The sequence below is a fragment of the Macrosteles quadrilineatus genome, unplaced genomic scaffold (genome assembly GCF_028750875.1).
Source record: "Macrosteles quadrilineatus isolate MER2022 unplaced genomic scaffold, UCM_ALF_1.0 Scaffold_5__1_contigs__length_97177068, whole genome shotgun sequence".
In the NCBI taxonomy this organism is placed as follows: Eukaryota; Metazoa; Arthropoda; class Insecta; order Hemiptera; family Cicadellidae; genus Macrosteles; species Macrosteles quadrilineatus.
In genome coordinates, this window is record NW_026542598.1 from 63564848 (window position 1) to 63591614 (window position 26767).

Here is a 26767-nt window from a genome sequence, read left to right on the forward strand (position 1 = left end):
TTTTTACACGGTTTTCTGATTGTGACAGTTGTCTGCATCAGTATAGAGGCAATATTTGTTCACTTATTGTTTCCCTTTGACTTTTAACCCTATTTGACTTTTCTGAGCATATAAACGATGAAAAAAAATAAATTATGATGTATGATGTATTGTATTTTTCACAGTCCGAGCCAGTATCGAGCAGACCAGCCAACATCCTGAGAGTCTGCAGTACATCTCCAACCTGGAGGACTACAGTCGCTACCAGCGGACGGAAAGTGTGGAAGAGTTCCAGGCGCAGAAGCCTGCGTTCATCCGCCCACTCCATGACTTGGGCCAGCTGAACGAGGGCCGCAACGCCCACTTTGAGGCGCAACTGACGCCTGTCAGCGACCCCACCATGAAACTGGAGTGGTACAAGGATGGCAAACCGATCACAGCGAGTGAGTATCACCTTTCAATATGGATTCCAGACATTTCATTCTGATAAAATTGTTATCAGTGATAGAATTGAGCCTCTGATGGAGTTCACAAAGCTAATGTTAATCACTGATTTAAGTCAATACGCCAATGTTTTAACCAAGCCAAACTGAGTAATCATCTCATTGTGAAATATTGCACATTTTATATAATTTAAACTATCATTCTGTACTATCAAAAACTAAGAGGGAAATTACAATTTTTACAGTAGCACACTCTGAGTACATCCTTTTTTACAAAATAAAAATGGCTACCTACAGCTGGGTAATGTAGATGGGATGTCTGCTCTAGTATCTTAAAAAAATGGTTTGGTGATGCACAATTAACATATAGATGCTTATTGCTTTTACACGGTCTCTTTTAGTATTAACCTTAACAATAAATTAGCCTACACTATCTATCCATATATATCATGTTTAGCAGAAGGGTGCATCAATGAATGATTTTCATTATCTGGAAATTGCTAATTAATTGCACAAAAATCCAAAAGTATCAAGTAACTTAGTTTGTATTTTACTGACAAACTTACCGTCACTATTTTTTTCACATATTAACATGAACTGAAAATTCACAGTTTTAATTAAGTTGTTGCTAAAATATGTTTAAATTTAACGATGAACATTAAAACTTTTAGTTTTAGAGCTTTTACATCCTTGTTTTGGCGTGTCATTGTTTTTGTGCAAGGACCAATAGATTTTAAAGGCAACAACAAAATATAGCATTTAGTACCCACAGCAAAGTGAAATAAAATTACTTGCAAAAATATCACCGTCAACCGCAAATGATTTGATCTGTAGATAGCCATAACCTGACCTAAATTTATTTGACAAAACTATTAATAGTACCTTTGACTATAGAACCATAGCATACACTATACTCACTTGCATTGATTGATAACTTATCAACTTATAAATAGCTCTTGATTTATTTGGTGATGTAATGTAGCTATAGAAGATAATATACACCATCAAAGTGTTATGTCACTATTACATTTGAAAACATTGTACGTTTTATGCGGTTAGTTCAAATAAATACATTTACCGATTTGCATAAACAAAGTATATAACAACTGATTTGTAAATATGAACAAAATTGTAAATTACGGTCATGTTATCTAAAGTTAAAAGATGTGAGAGATGGTTGATTGACCGTTTATTGCTAGGTTCAAGGATCACTTCCATCTTCAACTTCGGCTACGTCTCCCTCAACATCATGCACCTACGGGCCGAAGACTCTGGATCCTACGCTGTGAGAGCCGTCAACAGATGGGGCGAAGCTGTCAGCACCTCCACTCTCACTGTTATTGGTAGGTTTTCTTTTTCGGCATTGGCTTTTTTTACTGTTTGTTAAAAAAACTGTCCAAATCCAGATTTTGTTACTAAGGGAGATCTTTTGTTAGATAGCATCAGTAATTTGTAACTCAACAACAAATGGCATCTGGGAACCATTCAATCTTTTTAGATGTATTATAGTAGGAATCAATCTTGGTGGTTTAATTTTTTTAATCCTTATTTTATTTTTTTATAAGTACCGTATTTTAAGATTACATTCAGGATAGCTATCGTTCTCATAATATTAAAACTCGGAAACGTTCTCTGCATCCCTGTTCTTTGAAGTGATTATGTAATAACCCCAGCATGTTGTGACGTGTTGTAGCTCGCAGCAGCGTGACCGGAGACCTGGGTATTCCGGAGCAGCAGCGCTACATAGAGCAAGTAGAACAGTTGGAGGCGTACCACACTGCACAGCAGTATCGCCAGGTAATGCCACGGAGTAAGCCTCTTAATATTGGCAGGCGTATTAATTCCATCTGCATCTTAAAGCTAAAGCACGTTAAAGTTTGTCAGTTACTGATTTTTGCTGATTGCACAAACTTTTTAACTAAGCTAAATTGAAAGGACAACTTATTGTTAACTACAGCATGAAATTTCACATAAAAGTCAAATGATCATAGTACTTCAAAAAACAAAAGGGTGAAATCAAATTTTGACTGCAGCAACTGTGAGTGGCTTATTGACCTTGTTTATTTAAATACAAAATTGGATGGATATGCTGTGACTATAATCAAATAATATTTAGAATAGGCCTTACCCATTGACCTACACATTTTTTATGGTTGTTAAAGGTATGTTTTTATAATTCTTCTTATGTTCTAAAACAACTCATTTCTCTAATACTATATGAATATGAATAGTGACACTTGATTTTATTCTTCTTTAAACTGGAATAGTAACCAAAATACTTTTTGTCTTATTTAATCTTATATTTAAAAGTAGTATTCGCCCCTTACAAGGAATAAAGTTAAAGTATTGTCTCTTAAGGTTTAAGCTATGTTAAGGTAAACAAATTTGTAACTATAGTTTTTCTATAATAATTATTAACTCTAAATGTTTCGCTGTCATGTTTCTAGGTGGCAGAGCCCCCAGAAAGCACTGTTCCTCCAGTATTTAAATCTCCTATCAAGGATCAACTCAACATTCGCGAGGGTGGTTTTGCCCACTTTGAAGCCAGACTTGAACCAGTCGGAGATTCCACTCTACGAGTAGAATGGCTTAAGGACGGAAGACCCGTGGAAGCCAGTAAGTACAACAACAAATCAACATAATAGCATACGTTATGTAATTACATAAATAAATCTTAATTTTGCTAGGTTAAACGTTTTAGTGTCCGTGAATTGAGTGTAATTTAAAGCTTATTTGATGTATTTCCCAGTGACAAGAACTAGAATATTTGATTATTGAACGTTTGTTACCTTATAGCCTTTGTTAACATCTTTCTACAAGAACAAAGGCTATAAGGTAACAAACGTTCAATAATGTAATTTAAAGTTTTTTAATTAACAGACAGTTATGGTTTTGTTTGATAGATCATATTGCAGCCCATAAGATTTGTAAATATTATCCAAGATAGTGCAAAAGATATTTCTAACATTTCTATGAAAATAGGGGTTTCCTTAGTCTTGATCATTAGAAAAATTAGTTTTTAATAAATCTAATGAAATAGAATTTTTCTAAGCACCATGGAATAAAATATCATTTTTTTCTTATTAGTCTATATTTCACTGTCACAATCACAGTTATAATCATTGAATCGACTGTTCATGATTTCAGTATGATAAATTAATTAGCCTATTACATTTCACGAACAGGATTTTTTTCATTTAGGTTCCCCATTTGAAATATCATCAGAATAAAAGTGAGTTAAGATTTAAATTGAATATATTTTATTAAACTATTAGAACCTAAAAAAAAACTAGGCTATTAATTTGTATGTTTAAATGTTTAAAAATTATAATCATACTATAACCACAAGTTTAAAAAATCAATATTTGTTATAGGTTCTCGAATTACGACATTCTTCAACTTTGGTTATGTGGCTTTGACCATCAAGTACGTAACAATCCATGATGTCGGCATTTACACATGTCGCGCCTACAATACACTCGGACAGGCTGAGACTACAGCTCAAATGTCCGTCATTACCAAACAAGACATCATCTTTGACAGCCAGCACCCTAGTGGTCTGCAGAAGATACAGACCCTGGAGGACAGCAGGTCAGTAGAAATGCTAACTTTTATTGTTTTAAGTTAATTTTTGATATTGGTAAAATCCATGTTAGTTGAGAGATTTTTGTGGTAATTTTATAGGATTTGTATAAAAGAAGTTTTCAGGATGTTTCGGAATCTGAAATCCTGACCTCGGTTGAGTAAGAACCTAAATAATAACAAAATCAGTATACAAACCAACCAAAGGTGGAGGAGCATAAAAGAAAACCCCCACAGAGAACTGTATTGTAGCTGTTTTTATTGCAGAAAAGAAATCGCTGATTTGGGGAACCCAAAGGAAATGTTTGCACAAGATTGTGTCCTGAATGAGATGTGATGTGAACCTAGAATGTTGTTTATAATGTCGTTTTTTAATTTTTACTAATTGAGATGGAAACTGTTCACAAAAATCCCTCAAATGACATGCTAGCTTTTCCAATTAAGAGACCACTTTTAGCTTTAGCCTTGGAAAAAAAATTAATGTACCGTATGACAGCTTGGCAATTTATGAATTAGATTTGTTTTATTTTTTTAAATATCACACAACATAAAATTTATATTTGGTCATTTTAGAATACAATGTCAATGATCAGAAATTTTAATCTGCAAAAATTTTTAAGTTACACACCTCGATCGACTATTATAGCTGCCAACTTGAGTATGATGTAGCAATATGAGTATTTCACCACTGAGGCTAGGCAACTGCCAAAAACATTGTAGTCACATTTGTTCTTGCTGTCTAATATAGGTAATGTCTTTTATAACTTATGTTGTGTCTCCAGCCGCTACTCCAGGACGACCCAAGAAGAGGTGCAAGTCACTCAGAAACCACGATTCCTCGGTCCGCTCAAAGGCACAAACAAGATTGTCGAAGGTCAAAGAGCCCACTTTGAGGCCAGAGTCGAGCCCCAGAGCGACATTACGATGCAGGTAATTAACAATTCCTTAGCTTGGATCATTTTGAGTATAAGCCCTATGTGGAATTTCCGGCGTTTTTATAGGTAATTTATTTGATTTTGACCACTCCCCAAACCCTAATTTTGGTGAAAACTCTGTATGAGCAATATTTTCTCTAATTCTGATAAGTGATCATTCTATTATGTAATGTCAACTTGTAAGTTAGTTACCACCGTTGATCAATTGAAAATTACAAAGTATTTTTTGACATTAGAGCTAAATCGCAAATTTTATTATAACACTAAGCAATCACTATACCAACACAGTTTGCGATTCTAAAGCTTGGTTTGATAAAGTAGGTTTCCATTGCAGTTCATTAATTGTATTGCGTTAATTAATTGCAACGTCATTGCAGGATAAATGTAAGAAAGGGCCATGTGGCCCTAACTTTACCTGTTGAAGTAAAGGATTTTGATTTAATTTTTATTTTTATTTTAAATCTTAAAATTTAATTTTATTCATTTTATATGTGTACAAATGTTTGACTTGATCTCGGCTTAGTACAAAATTCAAGGCACACGTCTGCCATATCATAATCTTTTTAAGTTTCTTGTTCAAAACAGGTTAGTTCTACAACAAACACCTGTGTTTCGTTTCAGATCGAATGGTATTTCAACGGTAAGGTGATCATGACAGCCAACCGTATCCAGACATACCATGACTTTGGCTACGTAGCCCTGGACATCCTTGGCGTGAGAGCGGAGGACGCAGGAACTTACACTGTCGTGGCACGTAACGCTCTGGGAGAGGCGCAACTGTCTGCCTCCATGGTGGTCGAGAGTAAGTGTGGAAGATTTAGTTAGTGTGTTTAGTGTCATTGACTATGGATAGGACTAGTCATTCCATTTCTATGTTTAAGTTGTTGGCAGTTTTAGAAAAAACAATCAAGACCCACAGAGTTCATTGGTTTAACTATGATAAATTACCCATTTCTATTGAGTACGCAAATTTTTTAATCATATCAAACTGATAAAAGAAATGTAAACTATAGCACCTATTATAAAATAAAATAGTAAACACGACGAGCGGACGTGTGTCGGTGATACAAAAGTTGAGCCTAGATCTAGAGATATCTAGACTTACCAACACCGGTCTGCTCGAAGTGTTTACGATCTTATTTTATCGGCTGTATATGTGTGCGCTCTATGTGTTTGTGTACGTATATACGTTATGTGTCAAAAACTTTTGACCCTAACAACCTTTATGTTAAGTAATTATATTATCCTTGTACACACCTGATGAAGACCTGAGCAGGTCTAAACTAGTTGTGGAATACAATGATTGGATTGCTAGAATCAGGCATTTAAACCATATTAGTAAACATTAAAGGTGATATAATTGCAATATTTGATTGCAAAAAAATGCTTAAAGACTCATCGTATTGTTCATCAACATTTTTAAATTTTGAATGAAATGTCAACAGCACGAGCCAGTATCGACACTAGTTCAATGCACCGAGGAACATACGAGAAGACACAACGCCTGGAGACAGGCAAGTTTGTGGAGCCTCACTATGAGATTGAGGAGATCTCCAAGTCCAAGCCCATCTTTGTGACGCCTCTGAGTGACCCCAAGCCTCTCGGTGAAGGCAAGAACATTCACCTGGAGTGTAGACTGGAGCCGATGGGAGACCCGACCATGCGGGTCGAGTGGTTCCAGAACGGACGATCCATCACGGTCGGTGAGTACTTCAGCCAGCCGCCAGAGATAGTTTGAGTTCTAAGAATAAACCTTCAGTACTGTGCATTGCAGCAATATAATTTCAAATCAAATTTCATCAAATTTCCGTTTTGCAAAGCTTATCCAAGAGGTGCCAAGTCATTGATGTACACTATCCAGCTTGGCTCATCCTATAGAGACAGAACAGATAAACAGGAAGAGCCCTCAAAGGGCGATTATTGCCTGTATGATTCTTGTATAGCTCTCTGTATCAGACCAAGATGACTTCTAGGTCTGGAAATTTAATTTAATTTTCAGCTTAGTGTATATTTGTATTTCTTCAACAATAGAGACTGATTTCCTATTTCTTATAGTATAAATTAATTTAGTATTTCAATTATTAAAATTGGAAAAAGTACCTTAAGCTAGTCGATCATAACATAATGAAACTTCTTTCTAGGTTCACGTTTCCGTACTTACTACGATTTTGGCTTTGTCGCTCTGGACATCATCCATGCCACTTCCATGGACACTGGAGAGTACACTGTGAGAGCCACCAACCACCTAGGCTCTGCACACACCTCAGCGCAAGTCAGAGTAAGTCTAGGTTTTAAATTGATTAAAGTGTAGTTTATTCATTTATTGTTAGAACCGCTTTTATCATTCATAACACCAATAAAATATGGAAAAGAGGTTAAAGTTTGCTAGTTAAATCCATTATAAAACTCTTATTTCAATAAATAAACAAAAATAATTTTCCTTGGAATGATGTAGAATCCAACTGTTAGGTCATTACCGGTAGCTAAATGATAATATCATCAGATGATCCTAGCTACTGAGAATGCCACATGACGTCTGGCAGTGAACTCGTGTGGTTAGTGCAGAAAAATAGTTGCCTTCTGAACTGACTGAAATGGTAGTTTTTTTATTCACTTGGTTAAGGTTGAAAATATTCTGAGTTTTCACCAAATCACCTGCTTTATGTTTTACGTTTTTATATAACATAGTTTAAAAATTTATTGACTTCAAAATAATATAAATCTCTCTTTTTGAGAATATGATAAAAAAAACCAAACCAGGCACTAAGAAATTCACTTTGAATGCTGGTTTGGTTCACAAGAGAATCAAAACTTTTCCCCTTTCAATTCTGTTGCTTTAGATGATCCCTAAATCTTTTCCAGGTAATCAGCCGCTCAGACATCTTGACAGATACGCAGAATGAAGCAGCGCTAGAGCAGATCCAGATGTTGGAGGATATGTCACGCAACCGTCGTACAGTGGGCGAGGAGGAGGTTATCATGACACCCCCATCCTTCACACGACCTCTGCACAACATTGAGACCATCGAGGGCACTAATATACATCTGGAGTGTCGTCTGCAGCCAGTTGGAGACTCTACAATGAGAGTCGACTGGTTTGTCAATGGACGCCCTGTCAAAACTGGTGAGTCACATGTGGAAAATTAGAATGGTTTAAGGATAGAGTGTTTTGTAAATTTTTGTTTGTAGGGGAATTAATTTGTGGTATTTTCACAATATTAAGAATGTGCAGACAAAACTTTTATTACATTTTCATAGGTTTGGTTGTTTATTTAAATTAGTAATCAAAATACTTACCTACTGGCAACTATTATTTTTATAAAAAAGTAAAATATTTTATCGATTTTCTTATGAAAAATTAGTAGCTGTTTGATGATTCTAAATTGGACCCAGCTGTACTTGATCATTGGGATTTTAATAGGTCCTGGCTAATGAAACGGCTGTTCTTAGTTAGTAACAAACCTACACAAATCATACCACTTCATTCTACAATCATCTTTAACCTTTATTGAAATATGCATGTAGGTGTGGTCAGGTCATCCCCATCTCAATTGAAGGTGTAATAATATAATTTCCTTCAACTAAAGTAACAAATGTTTAGGGGGGGCTATGCCACTAGATGCAGACTATCTTATTTACAGCTGATCTTAAACAATTTACCAACTCATATTCAATGGTTAGATCAAATGGTCTCTTCATTTATTATATTTGAAATAGGTTTTATATTTAAATGTATCATAAGTGAAATAAACAACTGTCATATTTGTTAAACTGGTGGGGTTTGTTTGGCAGGTCATCGGTTCAGACCGGCTTATGACTTTGACTACGTTGCCCTGGATCTGCTCAGTGTCTACCCAGAAGACTCGGGAGTGTACACTTGTCAAGCTCGCAATGCTCTCGGTGAAGCCGTCACCTCCTGCTCTGTCAAGATACATGGTAGGTCTTCCACCTCTGTTGCTCTCCTACCTTATAATTAATGTGTTAGATGAGTTACATATCTCTATATCTAGAACTGCAGTAGCTGCTGGAGTGAATGGATCATACATTTGTGGTTACAAAAGAAATAACTAGTGCTATTTGTGATTTAAAAGAAATATACTTCTCTAAGAATTGGTACTCGGTATATTTTCATGGCAATGTCAAAACTTGTAACTATTCAATTAATATGGTTAGAAGTAAAAATTAACTACTACACTAAACTCCATACACTAGTAAAGTAATGTTTTCATTTTGAATGTTACAAGCTTTTCATGGAAAGCTGAAGTAAGTATTAGTAATATCAATATCATATTATGTACATTTTTTAATTTGCATCACATTATGGTTTCAGTTGATAGCATCGTTGTCATCATATCAAAAAAATTGAAAGTTTTGTTGAAATACTAATCAAAAAGGTAGTTCTTTCAAATATCTTTTAAATATATACTTATTTTGAAAATCGGCCAGGCTAGTTGGTAGTCGCACAATGCACCATTTCCTAGTTTAAATATACTTAACATACCTTAGTACGATGTTTGTAAATTAGTGTATATTGCCAAAACAGTAATTAAGCTTTGGATTTTCTTGGTTTAAAATTAATTTAAAAACCAATATGGTGTACACTATCATAATCATAATATTTGTAGTTACTGGCGTAAATAACACAATTATAAATAAATTCTCTACTTGGGATTGTACAAGATGATAATTCTAGTGATCGATATATTTACTATTTACTATTTAGTTTTAGTATAGTAACTCCTAATTCTATAAATGTGTTGTGTAAAGCTGTACTGTATAAAACAATTACAAAATAGTCATAATTATAATTGTTATGTTTAATCTCCTATGCCCACTATTTAAAACGTAGAAGCGGGTAGTTTGCTTCTTCATTTTCAAACACAATGTATCAAATAAAATATTGAGATTTTTCAAGACCTGAATAACTTTTTATGACCGTTAAACCCCAATAAAAAAGTGCAACCATCATAGAATATACAATTAAGTAAAAAATTAGGTCTCTCTCGCATTACACAACAATTTCAAGACGAAAAACTTAAAATGAAATAAAACAAATTATAGTCATCTTCAGTAAGATGGAAACAGTTCTAATGTAGGGTTAACTAAGGGGTGGATTTTATTTTCTGGAGGCAGTTTCTGGAGGAATCCCACCAATCATTTAGACAAACTGATTTGAGATACTGTAATGATGTCCATGCTCTAAGATTTGGAGACCACCTTGGGCTGTTAAGGTGAAAAAGAAATACTTCTTAGACTGAGATAACTGCCTCTATCAAGATCTCTCTCCACACATAGGATTGTGATGATTGGTCTTGTAGTTTAATGTGCACTAGCTTTTTAAAACAATGAGCAAATACATAATCACAGCATAGTAACTTCACTCATCAGACTGTAGAATGTTCTGGGTTGCCGGAATTCAACCCCAAAAATTTACCCCCATGAAAAAACGCCTTCGTAATTACGTCACAGGTCTGGGGGTAACCGCAAACTTTTAGGAAGGATAAATTATTATTTATTTCAATCAACTCACATTTCATGGTTTACTTAACAGTTGTAAATAATCAAAATCTCAATTCTATCCCCAGGGGGGTAAATTTCTGGGGGTAGAATTCCGGTGTCGGGAATTGTTTCATTTGTCCATGTGGGGTAGAATTCTGGGGTCGGGCATATCTGATTTGAACACTAAGGGTAGATTTCTGGGGTTAAAATTCCGTGGTTTGCCAAATCACTTTATATTATAATTAAACATTTACATGTTGATTATTTAATAATATATTGGGGGTAAATTTCCAGTCGCGGGCTTTTCTTGACCGTGTATAGGCTCCGCTCCTCTTGACTTCAAAATGACGGAGGGGTTTTTTTATGTGGGTAAATTTCCGGCGATAGAATTCCGCTACCCCAATGTTCTCGTCAACACCAGCAACATCGGATGATTCACCCTAAGAGCAATGTTGTTTATTTCTTTTCTTGATTTCATTTAACTGTCACTAGAAATTGTTGATCTAAATACAAGTCAGTGATTAAAAATTTTGTCTACTTTTCACAAGCAAAATCTTTTCTGAGACAAATCATTGTTACCAGTCAGTGAACTATCCTTGGAAGTTTTCATGATTGATTTAGTCAAATGTATTCTCATACCAAATGTTACATAGTTCTGCAAAACTTTGGTTTGAAAATGAACCATCTCAGGAAACCTTCTTTAGTTTCTTATTGTTCACAATGTGAATTCATTTCTTAATAAAGTTCTACGGTATTCATTTTGCAACCACACTGTATGTTATAACACAAACAGTACTTACAATTGAAACTAAAATACTAAAAAACTAGGGATGGTCAAGTCTCGAAATTTCGGGAAATTTTCGGGAAATTTTAAATCTCGTTACACGAGACGAGATTTCTTTTTGGCCGAGATTTTTATCGAGACGAGAATAAAAAAAAAAAAAAAAAAAAAAAAAATTAAAAACACCTGCAGAAAGTCAATGCAATACCCGCAATACAGGAGCGTGTTGTAGTTGCGTTTCCTTTGCGAAGGCGTTCTTATTTAATTAATTCTTTAAATGTAAATATTACTTTAATTATTTTAATAATATTACTTTAATAACATTTGAGAAGTTTTGTTAAGTGTAAGCAGTGTGAGGAATGTTTTATTACTATAAAAAGTCAAAACAAGTAACTATTTTATACAAATTAATATTGCTTTTATTTTATGATTTATTTTATTTTAGGATAAGTTGAACTCTATCCTAACTGATATCACTATGTTTCCTAATCGTAGGCATTTTTAATAAGTTAGGCGTGATTAATAAAAAATGTTATGCTGATGTTTTTTAATAAAAGATTGTAAATATTCTTGCCTATTATCATTATTTTTGTATTTAAACAGTCATCTAACAATGTTACAAAATCAGGTAATAATTTTGAACAGCATTTCCCGTTGTGTATGAGAAGGGAAATCCCGTCTCATTCTCGTCTCAAAATTTGATGAGAAATAAAAAATCTCGTCTCGTCTCGTCTCGAACTAAAAATCCAATCTCGTCCATCCCTATAAAAAACACTAAAATAAAATTATAAAGAGAAGAATAACTCATTCCTACTCTTGTGGCCACTTAAATTCAAGTTGGTATTTAGCCTCTTCAACAAATTGCATGTAGATTCTCTTGCCCTCCACCATGTCAATTTCTCCAACTAGTCCTCAACCACTTGCTCATTACATATTCATATTAATCTTTGCCTCGCCAGTATGCGCCATAATCTTGTTGACCTCTCTGTGCTCTTTTTATAATTGTATTTTCATTTTCTCCTTTCTTCTTACATGAAAAGTCACATAATTCTTCTACTCTTTATCACTGCCTAAGTATCTGATTTCTGTACAGTAGAGATGGAAATTTCGGGAAAAATTTTCCCGATTTTCGGGACGGGATTACATTTTACCGATTTTAATAAAAATCCCGCCCTGTCCCGTCCGGAACTATAAATTCAATCCCGTCCATCCCTACTGTATAGGTTCCTGAGATCTCATTTTTGGTATGCTTTACACTGCATCTCTTAATTTAGCCCATAATTCTTTCCCAAAATGTTTTTAATTTTTTCTATTGCTTAGATGTTATAAACTTCTACTAGTTGTGTTTTGTTGAATTTAAGGTATGAACCCATACAAAAACACTGCCGGTTTTATGATTGTGTATGATATTTCTATCAAGGAGAATAAAGTACTTATTAATTTCAAAATAAAAAATCAAACTAAGAAATCTTTTTCCACTATAATTTCAATCAATAATATAAAGAATTTGATCAATCTAGAACTAATTTAATGTACAAACTCACCATTTCTGTGCCGTATCTAACACCCCGCAATGCTCAAACACCACTAATTAGCCGTATCCCCACACAGGCAGATTTAGCATTTCTCCTAAACTGGCCAATTGTCAAAACTAACTCCGTCACCGTAACTATTTTTACCTCTATTGGCAATAAGTTTCTGTTTCAAATATATTTACACTTGCTGTTGTCCAAAAAGGTGTTTCCCAGACTCAAAACTGCAGCCTCATTCTAACCAATACATAATTTGATAATGATTAAGTATTTTATACCTTTAGCAGTTAAAAAAATTGAAAACCTGTCTATATCTGATAGTGTTACATTTAATAAGACTTGTAATATTTATTGTGTCGTGTTGATCACAGAAATGCTTTAGCTCTTGAAAGTATGAAGCCCTACCAGAACCTTTTTACTGGTAAAATGAGGATTTAGTGCAGAATAGGTACTAAATGACATGAGTCATCGTTTTATTTTCAAACTTTTCTACATTACAGATTTTTTCATTTAAAAATATCATGTTAGGCCTAACAGTTTTTATTAGCCTAATGTCTGAACATTTTCCTGTATTAAGCATTATCCCTAAGATTGAATCTTGTTTCTGTAACATAATTTTTTTTTAGATTCGATACACAACTTATAAATGAAATCAAGTTATACCTCTTATCGATTCAAATGTTTTCAAAATGAACACACTTGACTTAGGTAGTGCAAAGCTCTCCTTTGCTTTTCTATGTTGTAATTTTTCTTCACTTTCGACAATTCTGCAAACTGTTCTCACATTACTAATTTGTTGCAGCCAAGAAGGACTTGTACCTGGAGTCGCAACACCCCGGTGGACTGGAGAAGATACAATACTTGGAGGACGCAAGCCGCTACCGTCGGACAGAACAGGTGGACGAGATCATCACCACCAAGCCTCGCTTTGTCACCAAGCCCAAGAGTCTGGGCAACATGAGGGAGGGACACCACGCTCACTTTGAGTGCAAATTAGAGCCCGTCACCGACTCCAATCTCAAGGTCGAGTGGTACAAGAATGGTCGTCCCATTACTGTCGGTGAGTGTTTTTCAGAAGCTATAACTCAGTAAAGAGGTTACGTTTAGGATGAAATGAAATGAAATAGTATTTTATTTCCCATAAATTGTATACATCAGTTCATTATATTTTTTATCTTATAATAATACAGCAAACATTACTATACAAATAACAAAAATTATATACTGTAGAAATAAAGTGAGCAAAAATGTTTAAAAAAAATACCTTCTATAACAAAAAAAAAGTCTAGATAGGCAGGGCCTGTGCGTAGACTCGAGTTGCAATAAAGTTAATTTAAATGGGAGGCAAAAAAGTTTATTGAAAATAACAAAATAATTCATACATTTTTCAAATTTTGTCTTGCTTGGAACTGATTTTCAGTTTTCTGTAATGAAATTAAAACAAAAAAACTATGCAAACTGAGGTAATTAAAAAAAAGTTTGTTAAGATTGATAAGGAGAGGTGGAGTGTGTTGTATCAATGACTGCAGAGTGAAGTGTAGGGTCAACGGTCAGGTCGGTCCAACGCGATAACGGATGGTTTAGGTACTTGTAATTATTTAACTGAAGACTATAATATTTTTTGACCGATTTCATGAATATTTTCCCTGTAATTACTTGATATTGCCTTTAAAACAACCTTTTCTTGGTTCTCCTCTGAACTTTTGTTCTCTCCACTTTTGGGTCTAAGAGAACAATAATTTTTGTAACAAGATCAAATATACTGACGTCAAAACTCAAACATTAAAAAAAAGCTACTGTATTTTTAAAGCAGGACATATAACCTGTAAAATTAACTTATATAAGAAGGAATCTTTGAAACCTCAAAGTTTTTTTTAATGTGGAAAAGAAAGTTTAAATGATTTATGTTTGAATGGTTATAAACATTTCAATTGAAAAATAACAAGATACATATGTTTTACAGGTCACAGATTCCGACCTATCCACGACTTTGGCTACGTGGCTCTAGACATTGTTGACTTGATTGCTGAGGACTCAGGCACTTACACTTGCCGAGCTGTCAACCTTGTGGGAATGGACGAAACCACATGCTCCCTGGAATGCAGAAGTGAGTTTTATAGAACTACAAACAATGTATTTATACAAATGAGTCAGTTTAGTTAAAAGGAAAATAATATAGAAGAAAATATCAGGAAAGTAATACAGATGTTCCATGTTAATGATCATGCATGAGAAACAAATTGAGAGAAGGTTAAAATATTTATAATCATCCTTCAAACAACATGACTTAACACCACCACAAGCAGTACCAGTACATTGCTGACTTCTGTGTTGTTGATGTTACAGGTTCCCAACAGATTCTGACTGGCACAGAGAACCAGTCGGGACTGGAGCAGATACAATACCTGGAGGACAGATCTCGCTACCAGCGACACGAGACCACTGAGGAGACAACCACTCAGGCACCGACATTCACGTCGTCACTCAAACAGGTCAACATCAAGGAGGGTCAGCGAGCGCACTTTGAGTGTCGTCTCATACCTGTCAGTGACGCCACCATGAAAGTCGAGTGGTTCCACAACAACGTGCCACTCAAATCAGGTAGAGCTAGATACCAGTTGATTCATTAAACTTTATGTTGTGTGTGTAGTTGATTATTACGGTTTGATTCATATATTTTCAAATAGATTTACTGTCTTTTTTGAGTGGGTGATTTTTTGCTGTAGAAAAGGAACTAGGTTGATTGACCCTATACAGCTAAATATTTTATGACGATTTCAAACATCTGTTATTTGATTTTTCAAATTATGAAATCCATACTGTTACTCTTGTTTGGAAATAATACTATTTTTTAAACATTTTTTTATAACTGTTTAAATTATATTGTTAATGTGTGCTCAGGGTCCCGCTTCACAGAGACCAACAACTTTGGCTTTGTCGCGTTGGACATCCTGCACTGCCTGCCTGAGGATTCTGGAACTTACACTTGCAGAGCCAGAAATATCATTGGGGAGGCCGTTACCTCAGCCAACCTAAATGTCCAGTGTAAGTGTAGATTAGTTATTGTAGGCTAGTGTGAGAAGCAAAAATTTCAATTTAGTTTGCTTTAAAATGTAGAGTCAGTAAGCTTAAAACTTAAGTTAGTTGAAACAGCAAATAGTTTTTAAATGAATGCAAAAATGTTGATAATCTAGATTATTATAGGTATTAAAGTTTGATCATGATCTGGCCTTAATCATTGAGCTCTTAATAAATGGTCCTGGTTAACAAAAGCTAATAAAGGCTAACAAGCTTATCTAAGTCAGTAACATGCATCTGACATAATTTTACATTCATCCTTCACTTGTATTTTGGTTAAAATGCACACATAGGCTGCGCCCATATCCTAATTGATTTTGGTTTTTATGCATACACTAGTTAACCTCAAATGTAACTATACTCTTTTTTTGTCTTTTTTTTTGGCCTACGATGACTAACAATTATTGTCCTAAAAGCTAATTAGCTCTTGATCCTCTTGCAGCCAAGAAGTCCATCTACCTTGAGTCCCAGCACGAGGGTGCCTTGCAGCGATTGTACCAGCTGGAAGATGGTTCTCGTCATCAGCGGCGAGACGCTGCAGATGAATCTGTGTCTCAAGCTCCAGTGTTCACACAACCTATGCGAGACTTGCGCACCGCAGAGAACCAAGCAGCGCACTTTGAGGCCCGTCTCATACCAGTGGGCGACGCCAGGCTGAAGGTGGAGTGGTTGAGGAACGGTGTTCCCATAGAAGCGTCTAACAGGGTGACTACCATGCACGACTTTGGTTATGTCGCTCTCAACATGAAGTATGTCTATCCTGAGGACTCTGGCACTTACACTTGCCGAGCCGTCAATGACCTCGGAGAAGCAGTGACGTCTGCTACACTGGTTGTACAATCCAAGGAGTCTCTACTGCTTGAGTCTCAACACCAACAAGCCCTGCAGAAGATCCAGATGCTGGAAGACTCAAGTCGCTACCAGCGTCGGGAGGAGGAAGAGGTCGTTGTCACTCAGGCTCCGAGATTTACTGTTCAGCTCAACGGTCCGTCAGAGTTAGTGGAAGCACAGAGCGCTCACTACGAGTGTCGTATCGAGCCGTACCCCGACCCTAACCTCAAGGTAGAGTGGTTCCTGAACGGCCAACCACTTCAGACCGGTCACAGGTTCAGAACCACTTATGACTTTGGCTTTGCTGCTCTTGACGTGTTGACAGTCTATGGAGAAGACTCTGGAGAATACACTTGCCGAGCCACCAACAAACTGGGACAGGCACAATCCTCCATCAAACTGAACGTCAAGTCCAAGGCATCCATAATCAGAGACACGCAGCATGAGGGAGCACTGCAGAAGATACAGTATCTAGAGGATGATTCTCGCTACAAGCGCACAGCCGCTGAGGAGGTAAGCATTAATCTTAGTTCTTTAAATTGTATCTCATACCATAGACGCTTAAAACTGGTGCTGGATTTCTGAAAATTGAGGTACTGGAACTGAAATGTACTTTGATCTCTGGCCCATATATTTTATCCTATGATATTTTCTGATTCTTCCCCTCTCAAAAATAAATTTTTATTTAGCCTAAAAATAAATAAAAAATAAACAGTGAAGAACTATAAAGCATGTGTATGCTGTATGCATTGCATGCTTTCACTGCAATCATCCTCAAATTGAACCCTACTTTTATCATCAATGATTGTAATATGATTTGATGTTAAGGAATTGCTAAATGTAAGAGAAAGCAACATTAGCCTATATCTTAATACTATACTGACAATGACATAAATTCACCGCAGAAACTCCTGGAACCTCTTCCTTTACTTCTTCGAATTTTCACCTATAATGTTGTCCCACTCTCTAGATCGCAGTGGCAGAGAAGCCACAGTTTGGCCGACCTCTGAAGAACATTGAGCATCTGCCTGAAGGTCAGACAGCTCATCTTGAAGCGACCTTGACCCCTGTCAATGACCCTACAATGAAGGTCGAATGGTATTGCAACGGGCGACCTGTGCCCCAAGGTAAGTTAACTATCAAAGAACACCACAAACAATTCTGATTTATTAACATTATTCTACTTACATTTGTAGTTTAGTTTTCCATACCTTTAGTGGTATAAGTACTTTTTACTAAAACATTCAGTTCTTAACAATAGTTTAACTATTCCGAATAAATTCTTGATATGTTTGAGTAAATAGCACTGACATTTGATTGTCTAAATAGATGGGACATTTTTTCACTAGAATCAAATTATTGAATAAGAATTGTGTTGCAGGACATCGCTTCAAGACTACATATGACTTTGGCTTTGTTGCTTTGGATATCCTGTATGCCTACCCAGAAGACTCCGGAACTTATATGTGCAAGGCAAGGAATGCTGTGGGAGAAGCTGTTACAACTAGCTCTGTCACCATTGATTGTGAGTTTAAAATACCTACTTCAAACAATGTCAAAATGTTGCAACCCAAAAGAATATGTATAGATCTTTTGCACAGCAGCTCGTATAAATTTGAAATTGCTTTTCCTTGTTGCTTGGATTGTTACCATAAAAAGGAATTAAATCATGTTTTTTGTTTTTCACACAGTTGTTGTGTGCTTTCATCGGTTAGTTTGTAAAAACTGAACAACTTTGAAAACTATTTTTAACCAGATGGGAAGAAGCTGTCATGACGGCAGCTCAGCTGATTGATGTAGAGAGAAAGCCAGAGCTGTTACTGGCCAAGTGAGTGGCTGTAATGCTGACTTTGAAACAATTCAATATGAACACAGTCGTTCAAACTTGATATTCTGTTGTGTTATAGCCAAGGCCGGGCTTCAACTGGACACCCTGGATGAACAGAGGCTCCAGAAGATCAGAGATCTGGAGAATTACCAGAGACCAGAGAAGGTGGAAGTGGAGGCTGTGGGACAGAAACCTGTCTTCATCACTCCTCTCAACAGGTGACACTTGTTAATCACAGTATGAATAAGAAATTTCTCAGAACTCTTTACGGCGGATTGTTAATTCATATTTGAGAATAGTTAGGATTTCATGTAAAAACCTGCAAGATTGCACTATTCCATTGTGATACACATATTGGTGATCAAGACCCCACTAAAATAATACTGCAGCCTGCAGCATGGTCTATTATTTTAGTTAATAACGCCATAGTTGTGGATAGATTGCCATATCCCATGTGTTTTAGGTAAATAAGCTGGCTGTTTACGTCTGGAAACTTAAGTAAAAATATCCACCTCTGTGACTTAGTGTTACGCTGCCCATGCTGCAACATGACCTGATTTTCTAGTGGGGCATTGTTACATTAGAAAACAAGTTGCTGAAAACTCCAAAAAAATTAAATAATATTGTTCTTTACTGTTGCAAAAAATAATTTCACAATAATTCTCATGAGGTTAAACAGATGATATTGTCATGTAAAAAAGTCATAAGAATTAATTTGAGTCACTTTGAGGTTTTACAATTTTTCCCCTTTTCCCAACAGTCTGTCAGCCTTGAAGGAAGGAGACCACGCTCATCTAGAGTGCCGTGTGGAGCCAATCAACGACCCACACATGAAGATTGAATGGTTTGTCAACGGAGTCGCTATCCGCACTGGTCACAGGTTCCGCACAACACATGACTTTGGTTATGTCGCCCTGGACGTCCTGTACACCTGGGGAGAGGATACTGGCACTTACATGTGTAAAGCATCCAACCTACTTGGAGAGGCTATCAACACAACCAACATCAACGTGCAGTGTGAGTATCTTTATCACATAAATTGACCAGCAAGGTCAGATAAGCAAAATGGTCTAAAATCATGTAAAATAATAAAAAGTATTACCTTATCCCATGGTACTCAATTGTCCACACATACGGTCAAATTACATTGGAAGTTAAATAATTAATGATTAGATAACAATTTTAATATTTTAAAAATTAATTGTTGTGGATAAAACTATATGGAAACATTATTTATATTTCTATAATGTCAGTCAAGTAGGGTTTAACTGCTATCATTCCCCTAGAGACAGGTTGTTTGTGTCTTTCATTGCCAGTGGTATTTTGAATGTTTCTTGTACTAAGCGTATTGTAAAAAAATTCTGGTTTCATTAGATGCCAGATGTCGACATGAATTTAAAAAACATCAAGAAATGGGCCAAGAATTAATCCCCAATCTTCTGGTGTAAGGTGATCATTCCATACATAATGCTGCCCAACGATATAGTGCTAAATAAATTCACATCATGAGATTTAGAGCCATCAAGAGTACATTGGGCAGATGTATAATTCAAAGCCAAACACAGTCATTTACCACTAGTTGATAAGAAACTCAGAAATAATAACAAATGATGGTGTTGCAGCTCGCCGCAGTGTGTACTTAGACACTCAGCATCCCGAAGGACTGGAGAAGATCAGAGAGTTAGAAGCTCAAGGTCACACAGCCAGACTGGAGGTGGAGGAGCCCATACCAACACCTCCCAAGTTTGTCTCTGAGCTTAGAGTAAGTGTAGAACCATCTTACTATGACTAAATGTGCCAGGTATAGGTTACATGATAATAAATGTCTGAATTATCAGACTGACAATCAAAGCTAATGATTTGGACAAAAATAAAGTTTCAGGCTTGTCTGATGTTTCAAAAAATATTTGGTTACAAATCCAGGAGACGAGGATTTACTGGATGAAAGTTCCATACTATAAAACAAAATAAGCTCAGTGGTCCCATTTTAAACAGACAAGTTGACTATTGCTAGTTCAAGACTTGCTGCCTGCATTTTATAGCCACAGAAACTCGTGCCATAATCCTACGACAGATTGTGGTTTGAAGATTGTTAAGGCTTTTAGGCTACATAGGTACGAAAAATGCTATTGGATATTTCAGTAGAACCTCGCTAATTCAAACCTTGATTATTCGTAAACCTCTATATTTAGTAATGTTTGTCTGTTCTCCTCAGAAAACCTCTAAAATTTGAAAAATAATATACCGATAATTCAAAGTGATTTTACGCTTAATGAAGCCTCTACAATTCGAATTTGCACATATTTGAGCATCTACGATTCAAATTTTGTTGTCATAATTCGAATTGTCACCTCCAAAATTCGAAGTCAACCTCTACAATTCAAACCGCATTACCGTAATCCTCTGTAATTCGAATTTAGAACAAAAAATATGCCTGTTAAAACATAACTGACTCTCTTATTGATGTTCCTACGATGTGTTCATTAGTTTCCGTTCTCTAAAACTCTCTACACTTAAAACTGGTACCTCCATAATTAGAATTTTATTTATTATGACCTCTATAATTCAAACTCCCTATAGTTCGAAATATATTGTCTTTCCTCTGAAATTTGAATTAGCGAGGTTCTACTGTATATGTTTTTCATAACCCTAATGTATACATATCAAATTCAAATCCATAAAAACAGCTTTATCCTCCAAAATTTGTAATCTGATTGAAAACCTAATGAGGAATTTATCTCTGATATTCAGGGAACAACCGAGGTTGTGGAAGGAGCGACAGCCCACTTTGAATGCCAAGTGGAGCCTCTGCATGATTCCAACTTGCGTATTGAGTTCTACCACAACGGCAAGCCACTACCATCAGCCTCTAGGTTCCACATCACATTCGACTTTGGCTACGTGGCCCTGGACATCGGCCACTGTGTGCCAGAGGATGCTGGGGAGTACAGTGTCAAGGCCATCAACAAGCTCGGCCAGTGCACTTCATCCATCAATCTCAAAGTTATCGGTGAGCTACTGAATAGTTGTTCTGCTTAGGGGCGGTTTGGGAGCTCAGTATTAGCGCTAGTCCGCGACTAAATCCGGATATTTCCGGTATTTTAGGCTGCCACCTCGAAAACGGGTTTGTGAGCTCGGGATCAGTAAGGCGCGCGCCTAACTTGTGCAGGGATAATCTCGCGCCTAAATATTGTTGGTTTGGGAGTCAAATAGACTTAGGCGCCAGCCTAAGAGATAGTCTCGGTGGGTTTGGGAGACCAATTTCGGGACTAAGAGATATGTTTTTGTCATAAAAATCAGTGAGTTTAGTCCCCAACTTTAGTCCTGCCAGGGGGCAGGTCTAAGTCGACATCAGGCCGGTATTAGCTCATTAGCAAGTTAATTGTTTACATATTAACTAAAAGAATGTTATATTGGAATTCGTTATTAAATTCCAAACATTTTCATTCCTCTCAAAGTATATTTGATAAAACATTTTTTTTAGTTCTCTGTTGTTCAAAATAAAACGAAAATCTTGCAGAAAGCTAAATTTAACGAAAGATTATTTGGTTTTTGTTTTTACTGTTAACTGCAATACAAATATGGACCCTAAATAGAATTTCTTTCAACTGAGAGTTTGGCTATAAGCCCCTGTAACTTAATTATAAATATTTTATTAGTAAGGAAATAATTAGCAACCACATGCATACCCCCCACTCACCCCCTACGAAAGAGTGAAGAGATAGTAAACAAAACATAAAAAACTGCAAATAGCTCACAGTCATAATCGTTATCTTTTAATTGCGTTGTGATAGAGCTCAGTTCAGTGTCATTGACTAGTTACATCAAAATGGAGTACCTAGATTATTTGGAGTATAAGAAAATATACAGTATATCAATAACCCGCCACAGAAAACCTGCAGACTAAGCGAATTTCCAAATAACCTAATAGAGCTTTCAATTAAATTTATTTAAATAACTTTAGGTTTAACAAGCACCTGAAACTACCTACGGTGTAGGTATGCTGCTACAGGGAGGGTAATAAAGTGTATTTTTTAACAAAATATTAACAGCTTTATAAAAAATAAATAAATTTGCCCAAGTTTCATAAAAATATATCCATAAACGACCACACTAGAACAGTTAACTTTTTCTCCATAACAATCACATGGGAATTTAAAATTTACAATTTTACCAATAGTCTCTGTAGCCAATAACCGTAAAAAACATTTTAAGATATTAATTTGTTTTGTATACTCTTTAAAATACTCTTTACTCTTTAAATTACTCTTTAAAATATTTTAAAGACAAAGATTTATGTTATAGGGGCTAAAATTGAGAAAAAAACTATTTTTATCCTATACAACTCCGGGTTCCCTTGGTCTGATCATGCTGGTTCGCGAACTCATTATGGAGAATCGCGCCTAACACTTTCATGCCAAATTTTAAATCAGACAAAAATTACTCAAGTTATCACGTTTATGGACGTATATACAGGGTGAATTTTAAATGAGTTCCCCCCCCTACTTTTTTCTACATTTCTTAAGATATTATCTCCGGACCACGTCAGATCATTGTTGAGTAGTAAGTACTTCATTTTGACTAGGTATACATTTTTGGCCGCCATCTTGGATTCGCCATATTGGATACAAAGTTTTTTTTTAAATGTAAACGAGGTGTTAGCCCGTCCTACGTACGGGAATTCAGTAGTCAGTTAAAACCGTGTACAATTCAGATCAGCTAGTTTACACATATAAAGACAAAGTTTCTTGCAGTTTTAATGTGAAAAATCATCTTGTAAACATGTGTTGTGTGACAAAATATGTTTTATTCCATAATAGGCCTATACGATAGGTAAATGCATTTCAAATCCGATAATTTTACAATAAAACTGCAATTCTGCAATTTTTACGATGTAAAAAGCGTTGAAGTGAGATTGGCAGACGATTCGCACAGACGCACACTGATTATAAGTAGCCTACAGTAGAGAGAGTAATAGTCAATTGAGAAGTGTATAGTTGTGTAGACCTAGTCAACGATACCACCTTCCTTCCATAGCATACCTGCCTCTTTCATAATTATTATCCCCACAGTACAACTACTATACACAATTTCCAGTAGATTTGAATAGAAACGACCTAAAATAAAACGATACTATCCCATAAAATTCACAGTACACATAATTTAACTTTGGTGTCCTAACATCAAAACTAATCGTCACACCTACCCTTTATATAAATTTCACTGCATTAATTGCTAAATAAATAAGTGTAAACAAAGAAAAGTAAAAACAATAACAGTTTGTTTTGAAACAGCTGTTTGGTTCAAATAACATTCATTTGGTCACATGTAGCAGGAATATAAAAAGTAAACACGCTAGTAAAGCTAATGACGTAATTGTCAATGTTTATTATCCATACCATTATCAGTTCTATCCTTGATAATTACCCACCCTCATTGAATAAATGTACATCATAATTTCCCATATTAGTTAATTTAAACTACAATATATTCATAGTTGAATAATAATTCATAGTTAGATAAAAGTTATATTTTCACGTTTGGGGGCGCTGATATAGGCACCCCCAAACGTAACCACAACTGAACACGATTTCATAAAAGGATGGTTTGTCTAATTGCAGTATCCTAGGCCAATGTTGACGTTGTGTTCAATCTATTTATCCATCTGTTTACCTTTGTACGTATAAAACCCGGCAGAGGTTGTGGTGGTAATTTAAAATCGTGATACCTGATTATTCTTGATCTTTTTTTATGACATCAATATTTCCGGGCCTAATCCAAACAAAGTTAAAGCAGACAAACATGAATTGTAAACAAAAAGCTACAATAAAGAGTTTAAAACATGTAAACATTGTTATTTTTCAATTCTTTCCTTCAAAAGTGGAGCAGTAAAATAATTTGCATTTATCCTTTTTTATTAAGACTCGTGTACAGAGCCTCGATTTGTACTGTGGTTTAATTAATTTTGGTCTATAGTATTTTAAACTGTGTTCTACTAATCTGACTTATTTCCTATAATCAATGACAAAATAAGAGTAAATAAAATAACCTCATAGTTCCATAGTTTATATTTAACCAGCTGTTAGTTAAAACAAATTATATTTCTCTAAAACAAATCGAAGATTACAAAGATTGCTTTAAAAAATAATTTGAACATCGTAGTATTTTACTATGTATATTTAATTAACCTGTCATCCTCTTACAGAAGAATTGAACGTGATAATGATTAGCATTACACATAGTATAAATAAGTCAACCTTAAGTATGTCTTTACATTTTTATCCAAATGCTGAATTTGTGACACAAAAGCTGAATGTTTACAGCTGTTATGTTAAGCAAATTATTTTATACCAAAAGCTAGTTTAGAATCTTAGCGTCGGCTGCTAGACTTTTTAAAAATTAAAACTTAATTTCTAAAAAACTGGGACCCTAAACTAAAATTATGGCTTCGACATTCCCTAGTTCTCAAAATTATCTTTCTTTCAACAAAAAAATCATGAAAATCCGTCGAGTGGTTGATTCAGAATCGTGAAATAAAAAAACACTGTTTCGTTTTAATATTATAGATGTAGGGTTGTGACCCATTATTTCAAACTAGAATTTTACGCTGATTACAATGCCGCAATTAGTTTTTAAAAATCTTGATTCGTTCTAAAGTTATGCGGACTTTTTATAACTTTATTTTTATCCCATTTTAACATTGTGTATTAACAAACTAAGACCATAATCTCAAAATAGTGCTAGATAAACATAAGTATACACCACCATTCATTGTCGACATATTTTCACTTGGTTATGACGGATGTAGTTTTTTCAGCCGCCATCTTGGAGCCGCCATTTTGAAATGTGATCAATTAATTTAAATATGAAGGTGGTGTTGTGACCCATCATTTTGAACTACTTTTTTATACTGGACTCAATGCTGCAATCCGTTTTTGGTTATCGAGCTTTCTTGATGAAATATTAAAATACTCTTATTTAAAATTTCAATATTTCAAAATCCAAAGAGGCAAATGAAAAACGGATTGCGGCATTGAGTTCAGCATAAAAAAGTAACTCAAAATGATGGGTCACAATACCACCTTCATATTTAAATTAATTGATCACATTGCAAAATGGCGGATCCAAGATGGCGGCTGAAAAAACTACATCCGTCATAACCAAGTGAAAATATGTCGACAATGAATGGTGGTGTATACTTATCTTTATCTAGCACTATTTTGAGATTATGGTCTTAGTTTGTAAATGCACAATGTTAAAATGCGCTAAAAATAAAGTTATAAAAAGTCCTCATAACTTTAGAACAAATCAAGATTTTTAAAAACTAATTGCGGCATTGTAATCAGCGTAAAATTCTAGTTTGAAATAATGGGTCACAATCCTACCTTTACATTTGAAAAAAAAACTTTTTATCCAATATGGCGGATCCAAGATGGCGGCCAAAAATGTATACCCAGTCAAAATGAAGTACTTACTACTAAACAATCATCTGACGTGGTCCGGAGATGATATCTTAAGAAATGTAGAAAAAAGTAGGGGGGGAACTCATTTAAAATTCACCCTGTATAATACCTTGCACCTTGTATATATAGGCTATACATATACGGGGTGTCCCACGAAGGGGTTTAAACGTTTGATTTTATATTACGTGCCCATTCATGCATCAAACTTGTTTAAACTTTACACAGTTTTAGAAGTAGGATATAAAAATATTCTGGAAAAATTTCAACTCCCTAACCTTAGTAGAAACAAAATGGTGGCATATTGAAAAACGATGCTTTAAAAAGATTGAAGAAGGTATTTTTGGTTTTATCAAATATTTTTATTGTTACTTTCCAGGGCAATATGACTTAAATAAAGAACTAGATTATAGCCTTAATGGAAAACCTTAATGTCCAAAATTATTCAAACTGTAACCCATCCACAGCAACACACTGATAACAGCGCGTAACAAATTATTCGTAAGCTCTTACAAAGAAACTCCGCGGTATCCGGAGAAGTTCCTCTTCTATTGATCGTTTTAGTTCCTCATCATTATTGAAGCTATAGGTATAAACTTATTCCTTCAAGAAATCCCATAAAAAGATGTCGCAAACAGTTAAATCAGGTGATCGGGGTGGCCAATCTAAAAAATCATTTCCACGACCAATCCAACGGCCATGAAGGTTGCCATTTAGTAATTGCTTGACAGGATTTGCGAAATGAGGTGGTGCACTATCTTGTTGAAAGATTGCTTGATTCAATTCTGGTACCGTCAAATGGGGCAAGACCTGTTCATT

At 35.3% G+C, this 26767-nt stretch overlaps 1 protein-coding gene across 3 annotated transcripts in view; it reads left to right on the forward strand.

The window, feature by feature from the left end:
• LOC128994752 (titin) overlaps positions 1 to 26767 on the forward strand; it is a 134584-nt gene that overhangs the window by 32467 nt on the left and 75350 nt on the right. For all 3 annotated transcript variants that reach the window (XM_054419511.1, XM_054419512.1, XM_054419513.1), the window contains exons 15-36: positions 165 to 422; positions 1622 to 1765; positions 2116 to 2219; positions 2870 to 3038; positions 3797 to 4013; positions 4787 to 4934; positions 5561 to 5741; positions 6385 to 6642; positions 7081 to 7217; positions 7802 to 8063; positions 8732 to 8875; positions 13554 to 13811; positions 14715 to 14858; positions 15098 to 15352; positions 15653 to 15796; positions 16272 to 17173; positions 17631 to 17787; positions 18042 to 18185; positions 18568 to 18706; positions 19249 to 19505; positions 20111 to 20250; positions 21240 to 21498. In XM_054419511.1, the coding sequence (XP_054275486.1) occupies positions 165 to 422; positions 1622 to 1765; positions 2116 to 2219; positions 2870 to 3038; positions 3797 to 4013; positions 4787 to 4934; positions 5561 to 5741; positions 6385 to 6642; positions 7081 to 7217; positions 7802 to 8063; positions 8732 to 8875; positions 13554 to 13811; positions 14715 to 14858; positions 15098 to 15352; positions 15653 to 15796; positions 16272 to 17173; positions 17631 to 17787; positions 18042 to 18185; positions 18568 to 18706; positions 19249 to 19505; positions 20111 to 20250; positions 21240 to 21498 (4821 nt within the window). The remainder of the gene's footprint in view (positions 1 to 164; positions 423 to 1621; positions 1766 to 2115; positions 2220 to 2869; positions 3039 to 3796; positions 4014 to 4786; positions 4935 to 5560; positions 5742 to 6384; positions 6643 to 7080; positions 7218 to 7801; positions 8064 to 8731; positions 8876 to 13553; positions 13812 to 14714; positions 14859 to 15097; positions 15353 to 15652; positions 15797 to 16271; positions 17174 to 17630; positions 17788 to 18041; positions 18186 to 18567; positions 18707 to 19248; positions 19506 to 20110; positions 20251 to 21239; positions 21499 to 26767) is intronic.